This window comes from Bipolaris oryzae, assembly GCF_000523455.1.
Source record: "Bipolaris oryzae ATCC 44560 unplaced genomic scaffold scaffold_2, whole genome shotgun sequence".
Taxonomy (NCBI): Eukaryota; Fungi; Ascomycota; class Dothideomycetes; order Pleosporales; family Pleosporaceae; genus Bipolaris; species Bipolaris oryzae.
Window position 1 is genome coordinate 86,819 of NW_006911278.1, and position 13,120 is coordinate 99,938.

The 13,120-nt window shown below is 55.2% G+C and overlaps 3 protein-coding genes across 3 annotated transcripts; all 3 read right to left on the minus strand.

The window, feature by feature from the left end:
- Positions 1 to 677: 677 nt before the first annotated feature.
- On the minus strand, positions 678 to 6,659 carry COCMIDRAFT_31783 (uncharacterized protein; the record flags this gene model as incomplete). The annotated part of the gene is made up of 6 exons (XM_007684350.1): positions 678 to 703; positions 755 to 2,566; positions 2,699 to 2,759; positions 2,838 to 4,148; positions 4,275 to 4,500; positions 5,356 to 6,659. The coding sequence occupies 6 exons, from the start codon at positions 6,657 to 6,659 to the stop codon at positions 678 to 680; spliced, it is 4,740 nt and encodes a 1,579-aa protein (XP_007682540.1).
- A 1,111-nt stretch (positions 6,660 to 7,770) lies between these two features.
- On the minus strand, positions 7,771 to 8,871 carry COCMIDRAFT_31784 (uncharacterized protein; the record flags this gene model as incomplete). Its single annotated transcript, XM_007684351.1, has 1 exon — positions 7,771 to 8,871. The coding sequence occupies one exon, from the start codon at positions 8,869 to 8,871 to the stop codon at positions 7,771 to 7,773; it is 1,101 nt and encodes a 366-aa protein (XP_007682541.1).
- Positions 8,872 to 10,728: 1,857 nt separating this feature from the next.
- On the minus strand, positions 10,729 to 13,009 carry COCMIDRAFT_31785 (uncharacterized protein; the record flags this gene model as incomplete). Its single annotated transcript, XM_007684352.1, has 7 exons — positions 10,729 to 10,920; positions 11,666 to 11,904; positions 11,956 to 11,981; positions 12,054 to 12,075; positions 12,204 to 12,299; positions 12,843 to 12,866; positions 12,940 to 13,009. 7 exons carry the CDS (start codon positions 13,007 to 13,009, stop codon positions 10,729 to 10,731), a joined length of 669 nt encoding a protein of 222 aa, XP_007682542.1.
- Between the last annotated feature and the right edge of the window lie 111 nt (positions 13,010 to 13,120).

The window sequence follows — 13,120 nt, forward strand, 5'->3', positions numbered from 1 at the left end:
ATGTCATGTCGGTAAGAAGCAACCGCGTGAGATGCCGTGACATGGGCTGTCGGGGGATGCGCTAAACTAAGCTTTACTTGGCAAAGGCTTGGTTCCAAAGTCTCATCCCGGTCTCGCCTGCGCCCCCGACCCGTCCTTAACGACAGCTCTAATCGGAACGATATTGGGCTGCACAGGGCTTAACTGGAATCCCTTCATGTACATATCCCTTGCCTTTTTCCTTTCCTCAATCTTCATGGCAGAAAGCGTTTAGCTGTAGCTCTTATCAACCTTTGTAATTTCCATTATCCATCCTAGCTGTACATTTTCCCACGATTTCCCTTTGCTCACCCACCATCCCCATCCCATGCGCCTCCTCTTCCACCCGCATCCTCAATCAATTGCCCAGATGCGTGCAGAGAGCTTTAACAATTACTTCTTGAGGAGGCATGGACATGCTAATATGCGCTATGTAAAGAAATAAAAAAGTAAAATCGAAATATGCCGTGGGTCCCTTCTGCGCCAGAGCAGAATCCATTCAACTCTTTCCAACCCGCAACCATGCCCCACTATAGCAAAATTATGTACAAGTACACGTAGAGGTAGAACAATTAATTGTGTGGGCCTTCATCTAAGCAAACAGGGCAGGAGATGAAAGAGGGCGCTGGTACATCCATACCAATTGCATACTAACAAGCCTAAAAGCCAAAGGGGTTCTGAGGAGCTAGTAGATAGTTAACAACACCATCATCAATCATCAAATACAACCACTTACTAGCATTGGCGAGGTTCGCCCGTCCCGTTGGCTGAGCTGTCAGCTTCTTCGCAGGCTGAACACCAAACTTGATGCTTGGGGGTGGTCCAGTCTTTTGCGGCACTAGAGGCTGTGCTTGCGGCATAGCCGGCATAGGCGGCATCGGAGGTACCGGTGGTGGGCTCTGACCAAAGCCCGTCGGCTGCGGCACAATTGCCGGAGGCAAGAAGCGGTTGACGCCAGTCGCTTGCGGGTTAAGCGGTGCTGGCTGGAACGAATTGTATCCAGTCGGCTGGGCCTGCAGTGGTTGGAAGGGTGCCATTGGGGGATCCGCAAACGGACTGCCGTTACCAAACCCTTGGGTGAAGTGCGGTGACTGCTGATAGCCCGTCGCCATTGGTTGTTGGAACCCTGTAGGCTGAGGCTGCTGGAATGGCGCAAACCCAGTTTGCATAGGCTGTTGCGGTGGTGCCGGCGACATGGAATTGAATCCCGTTGGTTGCGCCATCATGCCGTTTTGCTGGAACCCGTATGCTCCATTTTGTTGGGGGAACCCAGTCATCTGCGGCTGCATGCCTTGCATTCCCTGCATTCCCTGTCCCTGCCCGACGTTTGGAGCCATCATGTTGGGGTTGTAGCCAGTAAGCTGAGGCTGCAGAGGTGGTGGCGGACCAAACGCACTCTGTTGCGGGTTCTGTGGGGCGGAGGCTGCCCGTGGCGGTGGTGGAGCGAGCAGACCGCCAGTACTCTGCTGCTGAGGAGCCTGTGGACGCATGCGTGGCGGTGCCATATTCTGAGGTTGAGTCAAAGCCTTGATAGCTGCAACCTGCTCGAACAGAGTTGGAGTAGCTCCCGTCTGCTGGGGCTGCTGCTGTGGAGCGGGTGCCTGTGCTGCTTGTGGAGCAGGCGCAGGTGCAGGAGGGGTTGGCTGAGCAATCTCCTCGGGTTTGAGGGCGGGCATATCCAAGAGGGACAGCTCGCCCATAGCTCCAGTCAACTGAGGTGGCTTTGTAGCAGGTGCAGACTGTGCTGGAGGCGGAGACGCAGACTTTTCCGGGGCAGAAGCAGGTGCTGACTTTGATGGCTTAACATCCCAGGCATTGTCATCGAATCCATTCGCCTTGGCGTCTGATGCACCTGTAGAAGTTGCAGCACTCTCTGCAGGCTTCTTTCCAGCGTCGTCAGACTTCGGTTCGAACGCCTTTGGATCTACCACATCGTTGGTCTCCACAGGAGGTGCAGGACGTCCCTTGCGGGTGTTGTTACGAAGTGCACCTCCGGGTCCAGAGAACAGTCCACCAGACGCTCCCTCTCCATTGTCTTCTGCAGAGCTGGCGTTTTGCTTATTGCGTCCGAACTGGGCATCTACGTACTTGGACACACGGAGGATATCGCCCTCTTTGAGACCCAAAGTACGCAGAAGCGACGGCGTGATGTCTGGGATATTCTCCTCAGTCATCTCGTCCTTTACAAACGCCCGAGCATAACGTTCACATATTTGTGGGTTGACGCCACACTTGAGGAAGAAGTCAAACCAGTCGTACTCGGGCTTCTTCTCAACCGACAACCCGGTCGGCGAACGCCCGTCTTTCGATCGCTGCTGCTGCATGGTCTTTCTCTTCAGGTCAGACAAAGGCTTGTCGTCATCCAGAGATTCACCTGTGACGCGCTCAACATATTCAAGATCTTCGACAGACATTTTTGTGACTGGCACTGCAATCTTCACGCCATTCACCTTGTGCAAGTGAATCTTGCCATCCTTGATAAGAATAAATTCTGCTTCAACCTTGAACGAGCCAGATCGATCGGTCCAGGTGCGCACTTTGGCGGGGTCTATCACATATTGGTTAGTATTAAACACACCTTAACATATTACAGCCCCAGTAAGGAATACGCCCACAGGCAAACGCGTCATGGCATTTCGCACCGCTGAAAATCTGGCCTTTGATATAACAATGTACTCACTTGGCTTAGACGAGGACTTGGAACTCGAGTCCTTGGAGGACGTTTCGCGCTTGCTTGTTCTCTGTTCGGCACGACGCTGGTCAATATTTGTTTGTAAAAGGCTGGAGTTACGCAAAGGTAAGTGCAGGCCAGGGCCTACCTGATCGTTCCTCGCCTCACTTTCTGGCCTCTTCTGCCTCACGGCCCGGCGAGCCAGCTCCTCTTCTTCCCGCCTGTTCTGTTCGACTACAGATCGGCCAGCGTTGGTCCCGGAACGAGCGATCGAGGCAGCAGTAGCAGGTATGGGGACGGTTTCTGTAATCTCGACATAGTTAGCTGGCACGACACCTTCCTTGCCGTTCTTCAGCCGTCTGACTTTCCACCACTCGTCACTAGCTGAGTCATCCAGGACCAGAATCTCATCACCAAGGCCAACAGTCACCTCATCGTCACCCTGGGCCATAAAGTCGAATAACATGACTCCCTTTTTCTGTACATTGGAGTGTCCGGAACCAGCAGCAAGCACCTCCCGCAGTCCCGCACTCTTTGCAGCTCCAGCGAGCTCACCAAGAGCCATCATGATCTCTGACGCAGTGTCCTTGGCTCCACAGTGGAAGTCAATGCTCTTACTCGGCTGTTTGAGCTCCATGAAGATGTGCTTGCCCTCCTGCGAATAGTACTCCATCTTTTCGGCACTCCATTCTTGTTGCGGCCCGTCGCGTGACTTTTCCGGCGCAATCATGACCATGCCCTTGGGGATGTTCACACCCAGTGTCATGGGCATCTTCTTGTTCTTGCCCGGCTGCGTAATATATTCGTAAATGTTGTAGAGACGGTATCCTGAAGCTGACCTCGGAGTCGTCGGCTGCTCTTCCCTGCTTGGTGGATCATATTTGTCAAACGTAACACTTCGAGGGGGAGGTGACCTGGCCGGGGGGGATGGGGACCGCGCTGTCGCATATTGGGTAGGCGGATGAGAGGCTGCTTCGGATACTCGCCGTTGAGGAAGACTAGGGGGTGGCGCCTCGTCGTCGGATTCTTCGGGCGTGAATTGCACGCGTCGTCGCTGAGGTGCGCTAACGTTAGGTGGGGGCGAGATGGTCGATCGCGGCGCTGTTTCCTGAGACTTCTTCTGGATGATGCCAGCGAGTGCGGCAGCGGGGCTTGGTTTCGCGGGGCTATCTGGGGTAGGTGGCTGAGAGTCGTCAAAGGAGTCGGTGGCTGGAGGCATTGGCGGGCGACTTGGTGCCACCGGAGACGATGCAGCTGGTGCGGCTGGGGCAGCTTTGCCCTTGATGAGCTCAATGTAGTTGGCCGGTGCAAAGCCATAGTCGCTTTCAACGCCCACCAACGTCCAGTCTGGGTCTGTGGTGTCGTAGACATCAAGAAGGGCGTCTTCCTTGAACGACAACTCCTCATCCGTCTGGCGGTCGTAGTCAAAGAGGGCTTTGGCTTGCGCAATGGGGGCGGCCTGTATACGTGGTCAGTTGCGTGGCCATGGAATACATCTGCGAGACAAGTCGTGGCGTTGTTGTGGACGTAGGCCTAAAGCCACGCCGAGCCGAGGTGCCCGTTGGGTACCAAATACACAACTCACCTCTTCAATGTAGTTGTTTGGGATCAAGCCCTCGGGCTCCTCCTCGTCTTCTTCGCGTCCTTTTTTCTTGGCCTTCCACCAGTCGTCGTCGGTGGACTTCTCCAGGACCATCAAAATGTCGCCCTCGGTCAAGGCAATCTCATTGCTACTTTGGGGCTCATAGTCGTATAGGGCACGGTATATGCCCAGGAAGACCATTGTGGCGGTACAAGGCGCGGCGCGGCCTCTGTGCAGTGATCGAGCTCGTCGGAAAGAAGGGTTAGAGGCGTTGGTCGTCGGTGGATATGCGCATACAGCTGGGCCGGCGGAAGGCTACGGGGAGTTGCTGCTGCGATTCGAGGGGCCAGCTGGAACAGGGGCAAGCTGGTCGGGGCTGCCTAGTCGGCGGCCAGCAACGTAGGGGCCAGGAAATCTTGCGGCGGGCTTGGAGAGAAGGTGAAGATGATGTTGGGGACAACCAACCGGCAATGCGGGGATGCTCGTGCTGTTAGCAGCCGAGAAGAAATGAGACTGATGGTTGTAACTTGGGTTGTCGACGCTTGGGAGCCGCGCAGCACGAGCCAGCATGGAATCCGCCTTGCCCAGCCCGATCCCCACAACGACGTCAACCCGCTTTCGTCCCATGTTCCCGCAACCCCGTCTAGTACTCTTGTCGGCCATAGCACTTCTCACGCGCCGCCTTTGTTTTTCACTCTGCGTCCGAAAAACGGACATCAGTAGTCTATGCGTACATACATCTATATACATGTGTACATACAACCACCCGGTAGGAGCGTAGTGTAACACCCGATCAATGCATAGAGTTTGAGAGACAAGGAAAAGCAATACCTGGACTCCGAGGCAAGTGCGAACTGGATCTATATTAAGCTGATTCGACAAAGTCTAGCTGCACATCGTTATGCATAAATTTGAGCTTCTTTTTCTTTCCTAATACGTGAACCGGAACCCTTCCGTTCCTTCCAAGACACGCTTTCCCTTGCTCTGGCTTCGGTTCGCCCGGTAGAAATGGATCGAGAATGCGCCGATCAAGCCAATAATCAGAATATGGCTTCCAATGCTAACCCAGATAGCCGTCATGTACCTTGGACTCTCGGGCTGTCTGACGATAAAGCTCCCAGCAATACCGCCTGCGCCGTTGAATGCCGTGACCATTGCAGCCGTAAACACCCTCTTCCATTGACCCACAATATTGTTGGCCTGGTACGTGGCCATGGCGGCCCAATTGGCCACATACGCCCCTGTTGCAAGATACGTCCCAATGTATCTTACCGTGACCTGACTCGAAAAACCCAGCATACAGAAGCCCAAAATCAGGGACAGGCAGTTGAACACTATGATTGGCCCTCTCAGCTGAAGCTTGTCGCCAACTAGGGACGACAAGATAGCTGGAATGACAGCATAGTAATACGGTGGCGCAGAGAGCAAAATAGACTTTCCGGAGCTGAATCCCATGCCGCCTTGTAGAATGATTGGGAGGAAGTAAGACAGCGAGGTTGAGACAAGATTTTGAAGAAAATACAGCGTGCAAAATCCATATACTTTGGGGTCTTTGGCGTGTACGAAGATCTTGCTCCATGTAAACGGATCGGCCTGGACATCGCCGCGGTCTTTCTCAATGCGAGCTGATGCCACCGCACTCTCGTGTGGAGTGAGAAAACAGAAGGATTTGTGTGCTTGCTCCGGAAAGTCGACCATCCACCAATATGTCAAGATACCAATAAAGGCGGTAATACTTCCCTGCACGAGAAACATATAAGACCAGCCTTTCAAATGTTGGCCATTTATTTGGCTGAGGCCATAGTTGACAATCCCACCAGTTGCAAGCACAATTACTTCTCCGCTCTGCATCAGCGCAAAGCGAAGCTGTTGCTCCTTCCGCGTATAGTATGTAGAAATAAGATATGTCAGGCCTGGGTAGATGCCCGACATGGCAATACCAAGCAAGATACGGAGGGCGATCATCTGCCGCCATGTTTGCACAAAGGCTGTGCAAAGCGTGATGATGCCAAAGCAGAAGGTGATGAAGGAAAACCAGATTCTCGGGCCGAATGTCCTGACAGCGATTGTTGACGGTAGCTGAAAAGCAATGCTTGCAATGGTAAAGATAAATATGGAGACGGAGTATCTGTTGCCGACATCGAGCTCCAGGTCGTGGAGCATGGAAGTAACGGACGCGCTGGAAATGACACCGCTGTCAAGCAGATTGAGCGAGCAGAGGAGGCCCGCGATGCTGCATAGTCGAAGGTCGACCTTCAAGCGAATGCCGTTGCACCATTCCTCTTCAAGTGCGCTCCTCTCGGGGCCAATGATGGCTTCGCGCTCTTCATCTTGAACCTCTCGGATTGACTCGTCCGAGGAAGAGCGGCTGGGCGGGTCTTTGGTCATCTTGTCGCTGTTGTGAGGAATGGCGGACAAGAGTAAGGTGCGACAGAAGACACATATTGTACTGCGTACTTGGACGGAAGGCACGAGAAGGATGCTTATCGTAGCATCCTTGGCTGTTCCCGCCCGGCATGCAGAATCCCACACCTTCCAAATGCACTTCTCCGCTTGGTCACTGAACTGCGGTCCCGCACCTCAGTTCCGCACTGAATTACTTAGCAATGACCAATCCACCAACGACTCGCGGGCTAGTGGTAGTTCGCGCTCACCCACCCCGCCTCTTCCACCACCAATCAATATATGTGGCAACCGTATGCTGCAAACTTTTCGTGAGCTGCACCGCCAAAAAAAACGGCCTTGCTGACTCAACAAATTCATCTGGACCCCAGAGGCCAATCCCGCTAACAGCGTAGTTACATATGTACAAGGCCCATTCTAGAGATCCCCGCGGGAACTGGATCCGCAACAGCATGTTGACAGTTCCGTGACAGGTCAGTTGCACACCCAATGTAACGCAACATGCAAACTGTCAATCGCATCACCTCACTACCAGGAAAACACCGTGAACCATAGCAATCAAGCAAAAAAAGGTATTGATTTTCTTCCGATGAAGGAGACCCTTTCTAGTATAACCACAGGCTCTCCTGGCCGTTAGTTTGGGTATCCTCGCCAAACATGTAGCGAATGTGGGTATCGAGTCATAAGAGAAAAGATAAAAAGAAATATACAGAAGGTCCGTAGACAAGATTTGAAAACAATGGCAAAGTACCAAAGACCCTAGCAGGCTCATCAGAAGCTGAGTGCCATACGCTCAGACCACCTCGCCATACCTGTAGCCCTCATTCCACTCATTCCATTGCTACGACAATTTGTGTATGTGTGTATGTGTGTGTGTGTGTGTGTGGAAGGCGTCAATGATGACAACAGGGGTAACATGAGTATAAGACAAACAAATATCCCAAAAGCACTCGCTTCGTGAATCGTGAACCGAAAAAAAGGGGGGGTGAGGTTCTCGAAAGTACCAAAGGTCGAAATTAACAAGGGGGGAAAGGAAGAAAAAACATGTAGGAGTCGAATTACCCTAAGAAGAAAAAGAAACAGACCGAAGAGCTGCTCAGCTATCGTCTTCGCCATCATCTTCATCCTCCTCCTCGTCATCCTCACTAGTGCTGTGACGCTGTACAGCACCTGCCTTGTTTTTCTTGACATCTGGTGTTCCCTTGAGTTGGGAAGACGAAGCCTTTCGCTTCGGTCCAGCACTACCAGACTTGGGGGGCATGGATGGGTTCTCCTTGTTGCCGTCTTCGCCTTCGCCTTTCTGGCCGTTGTCCATGGCAGCCACCTCTTCTGCAGTAAGGAAGCGTCCACCAGGACCACGCGGACGACGCATGGCATGGTTGTGCCTGGACTCGTGTAGGTACGGTTTACGTCCCTTGGATGTCAGGCGGAGTGCATCTTCGAGTTTTTGTCTCGCAAGACGTCTCTTCAAGATGCGGTGGAATTGCTTGGCGTTGACGTAGAGAGGAGCTTCTTCGGCTTGTGGACCCCCTGATACGAGTTCTGGCGATTGTTGGTGCTGGGGTTGCTGAGCCATCTGCGGGGGCACCGAAGGCCGGGGACCTCCGTGGCTCATGACGGGCTGTGGGTGCTGCATCGCAGGGCTGCTGATTTGAGTGCTCATCCGTCTTTGTTGCATCTGAGTTGGCGTCATCTGAACCTGCGAAGGAAGCGCACTGTTCATAGCGTTGTTGACGTTGGTTGGGGACCGTGGAGCAACACGTCCATCGTTCTTCATCTGAGAGACGGACATGCGTGGAGATGCGCGCGGGTCTTGTGCTAGCTGGCCTGGGATGGCGCTTTGATCGTAGTATCCGGCCGGGCCCGCCGCTGCTGCTGTTGCCATTGCTGCTGCCTGTTGCTGCTGCTGTTGCTGCTGCGACGCCAGGTACGGATTTTGCATACCCGTCATGTACTGCTGCTGGGGGAAGTTCATCTGCTGATGATGCTGAGGATGTTGCGGGTGCGGCGCGCCGCCATGGCCATAGCCCTGCGACGGCAAAATGGGCGATGTCTGCTGAAACTGTTGCATCTGCTGCTGGGTAGGTGAGGTTATGGAAGGGTTCCCGCCTGCAGGGCTCTGGTTGCTGCCGTAGCTCTGAATGTGCGCGGGCGCGTGCCCATGGTGGGATTGTTGGAACTGTGCGTATTCGGTCATGATGGCGATGTTGGTGGTGTTGGGCGAACGAGGCTGTTGGTGGTTTTGATGTCGAGTATTACAGGCCCGTGCTCAAGCTTAGCGCACCCTGGGTAATACGCAAACCGACAACGGCGGAAGAACGGTAAAGTAGCAAAGGTGATAATTGGGGGAGTTGGGCGCGGAGGGTTCGCGTGTAGTCCAAGAAGCAATGCGACTGGTGTGGGAGCCTAGAGGTGAGATGAGATCACCACAGGGCCTAGGAGTACAGTCCCGGGACTTTGGAGAGAGTGGATAGGATGCTGGCTGGGGTCTTGTGTGGATCAATGCAGCTCAGCTTCGAGTAGCTGAATAGAGTATTCAAAGAAGCGTCCGAGGTAGGCTTGTTTGCTGTTTAGAGGCGAGATGTCGGGAGGATCACAGTATCTAGACGCGCAAAACGGGAACGCTGGGTCACGTCGCAGCAGGGCGGATGCTTGATGCGTTGTCAATGGCCACGCTTAACTGAGGCGACTTTGCTCGAGCGCACGGTTGTAAGCTGCTGAGGCTTTGAGGCGCAACTGAGCGTCGTGGGGCTGTGCGCTCGTGCTGGGCAGAGGGGCTTCTCTCGGTGAGGTTGACGACGCGCTCTAGAGGGCCGCGCCGTAGTGGGGAAAGAGCCGTTGCAGGTATTCACCAGTCATAAATGAAGCAGAGAACTGTCTACACTGTTAAGAGTAACTGTCAGCTAGCTCAGGACACAGATGCTTGGGCAATTGGAGGATGTCGAGGGTGGCATGTGCTGGCGGGGCGGGCGATTGGAAGCGATGCGTTGGCAATGCAGGTGTATGCATGCATGACAGTGAGGCACTTACCGACTTTAATCAGCGGCAGCACAGCACATGCGCGTCTCTCAATCGCGCGTGCGGTCGGGTTGCAGGGGCGTAGCGGGGACAAGATGGACTGGGTCACTTTTTGCGGCTCTGAGAGAGCTTAGGGCAACCAGCGACGGCGCAGCTCTATATTGAGGTGTGCAGCTGACACCTTTGGGTAGCAGCAACAGCAGTGAGAGTAGAGGAGGCGCGAGCCAAGTAGCAGGCAGAGAGCGGGATACAAGACTATGAATGCGCAGCGCGGTGATGGTGGTGGTGGTGGTGCCTTTGCCTAATGCGATGTAAGCCGATGGACAGGCAGAGTGGAGATGGAGCGGGTCGAGCAGGCGAGCTGAGCAAGGCGCAACGCGTCATAATGCCAGGGAAGCATCAACAGGAGATGAGCCTGTGACGATGCAGCGGCGAAGCAACAGGTGCGGATCGCGTGGCGTTGTGTGGACGAGAGTGCAATGCGCTGCGCTGCGACCAGGCATGGCGGCCGTCGACGGAGAGATGGACTCAACCTCTGGTGCCTGGCGAAGCGGCAGCGGCATGCGAAGTTGGCGGCGGGCGGCACGCGCTCACACGACAAAAACAAGGGAGCGCGTTGCAGCAGATCAGGGCGCAATGATAGGACTGACTTACCGATGCTTTGAACTCGCAGCAAAATGCGATCCCGTGATCTATGCGGTGGACGGGTTGCGGAGGGTTGCGAGTGGTCAGTGGCTGGAGGATTGACGAGTCGCGTTGATTTGCTGGAGGGCAGAGTGTCTGTGGGGTGTAGAATGGTCTTGTCTTGTAGGGTGCTGTCTGACCGAGGCGTGCGAGGGAACACTAAGCGGCAGCGCTCGGGCGGATACGGTCAAGGACACAAGCGCTGTAGTGCAATGGGCGATATGGGGGGAGCAGGCTGGATGATTGGAGAATGAGGAATCAAAGGTTTGATTTGGAGCGGCCGGCGGGGATTTCTATTCGCGAAACGCAAGCTTGGTGCGCTAGAGGGCATGCCGGGATCACCCTATGACAGTCAGCCACCAGCTGCATTTTGCGCGTCACCCTGCCCGGCCGCCCACTCGCTCGCCTGGGGGGGTGGGAGAGAGGATGGGCAGGATGGGATGTGATGAGCAGTGGCCATCACAGCAGCCCCCCGTAGCCGCAGCCTGCCGCCCGGCTGAGCCCGCGACGAGTTTGAATGTGTCCATCTTCTACACATGGCTATCTGCAAATCCGTCCATGTAGCATGCACATGTACGAGTGAGCGCGCCGCCAGGGGAAGAACCAGCGGCGTGCCAGCATGACGTCCACAGAAGCAATAAGCGGCCAGCAGCGGCGGCGGTGAGCTACTACAAGCGGCGGCGGTGCGTCGCCCGCGTCCGCCCCAGCAGCAGCAGCATCATCATCATCAGCACCCCCATGCTGCCCATGTCCATCCGCGTCGGTGTCGGCAGCATGGCCAGCCGCCCACGCAGTCGCCGCCTCTGGTGCTGTGTGCTCGCACAGTCGCCCTTCTCTGCCTGCGTCTCGCCTTGGCTGCACATTAGCATTCCTCTCGACGGGCATTGGGTGGCCTGGCTGGCATTTCCGCACCCAGCCAAATCACAGTCCCACAGGCAGCAAAAAACCCCGGCGCGCAACCAACGGCGCTTTCCCCTCTGCTGCCACCGCCCATCCATTGGCCCGCGGCCTGAAAATCGGTTCCGCCCCCCGGACAGCGAGGGCAGGAGGGCTTTCCATGCCCCAATGCGGACTAGCGCGCCACATATGCACTCCCGCCCGCCCTCGCCCGCGCAGCCCAAGGCGCTTCTCCAGTATCGAGACATTCAACAGCATCACCCTCGTGACAAATCCGCCGCCAATGTGTCGTGATACCAAACTTTGGGCAGACGCTCATGCTCCACACCCGCCGTCCTTCGTCCTTTGTCCTTCACTCTCCGACGCGTATGCCTCCGAGAGCGGCAGCGCACCCGGCCGTGATTTGCGCAGGTACCCTCTCCTCGCGTGGAGCCCGTAGAGCCCGTTCCTCCGCCACTGTGCCTTTGCCTTGTGTCCCCCCTTCCCCCCCGCCTACCGACGCGCCGCCTCGCGCCTGTCGTGTCTTTTGCGCGCTCGGTGTAGAACCGCCTGCCGGCTCCCATTGGCTCAGCTCGTGTCTCGTCCGCATCTCCGTGTCTCAGTGCTGTCTTTGCTGCGACCTGGCCTAGCGCTGCTCCACCGTGTCGACCAGCATCGCAGAACACTAAGCAAAGTACTCTGCTAGTTGACTGTGCTTGCTGGCCTTCACTCCAACAGTACATACATACATGTGTACATACATGAATGTACATACACTTGTAATACATATGTATGTAGTACGTACATTGCTTGGCTCCCAACGCTAGTGCACGTGCATCCAGGTCACATTATCCTCTCATACCTGCACAATCGGGCGCGAATGCAAGCAAGCATTCTTTGGCCCCCTCTGTCCAATGCAATTGCGCGCAAACGCCTCGCATCCTGCCGCGCACCCTCCACTTGCGCCACCCAACGCCTCAGCCCTCCCAGCACCGGACGTGCTCTTCTCACGTATCAGTCCCTGGCTTTCTCTGCTCCCCCGTCGGCCTAGAAGCGCGTTTCAAGGCCGACAGCACTTTCATCAGCCACTGACATCTTCTGTGTCATACTTTGGCAGCGTCGTCCAAAATTCCGTCTCGGCACCGCCGCCATGGTCCTGCCGCATTGTGAGGTCACCCTTTCTTTTGACAATTCGGCGCTTTCGCCAAAACACGTGCTTCCTCCGTCGGCTAAACATCAAAGTCGTAACCACTCTATAGCAGCATGCAACCACTACACACTCGCTGTAAGGGCAGCAACGTGCCATGATCCCTGCCCACACTCGAGCACAAGCCTTACCATTGCCCAAACCACACCTATTTACTTGCCATTGACCTGGGCACATCATGGGAGACGGACGAATACCATGCCACAATCCCCATCTGCATCCTGCACATCATCTCCGCAAGTTCCACATGGTCAAACACACGCCTCTGTTTCCAGGCGTCGCAACATCACTGTCTGTGCTACACTACATGCGAATCCATGGACCCCCCCCCTCGCCCAATGGCATCGGTCCACTTCGGTTAGATATCTGTCAGCCTTGCTTACCTACAGCATGCAGCGTATCAATGGCTATTGATCATCGCATTGTTCTGTTGGGGTTACATCTTCCGCTGACTTGCATAACCCCTCCACCCACACCTACCCACGCGTCCGTCCAAGGTTACCACAAGCTGCTGTGCCGGCACGCGAGAACCGCCATATACAAAACACATGATTGTGGGAAATTCGGCAATGCCTAGCTTTGTGCCACATGCTACACTCGGTCTTCGCCGCCTTGTATTACCCTCCCCAGATTCATCCAGGTTTTGGAAATATATGACTTG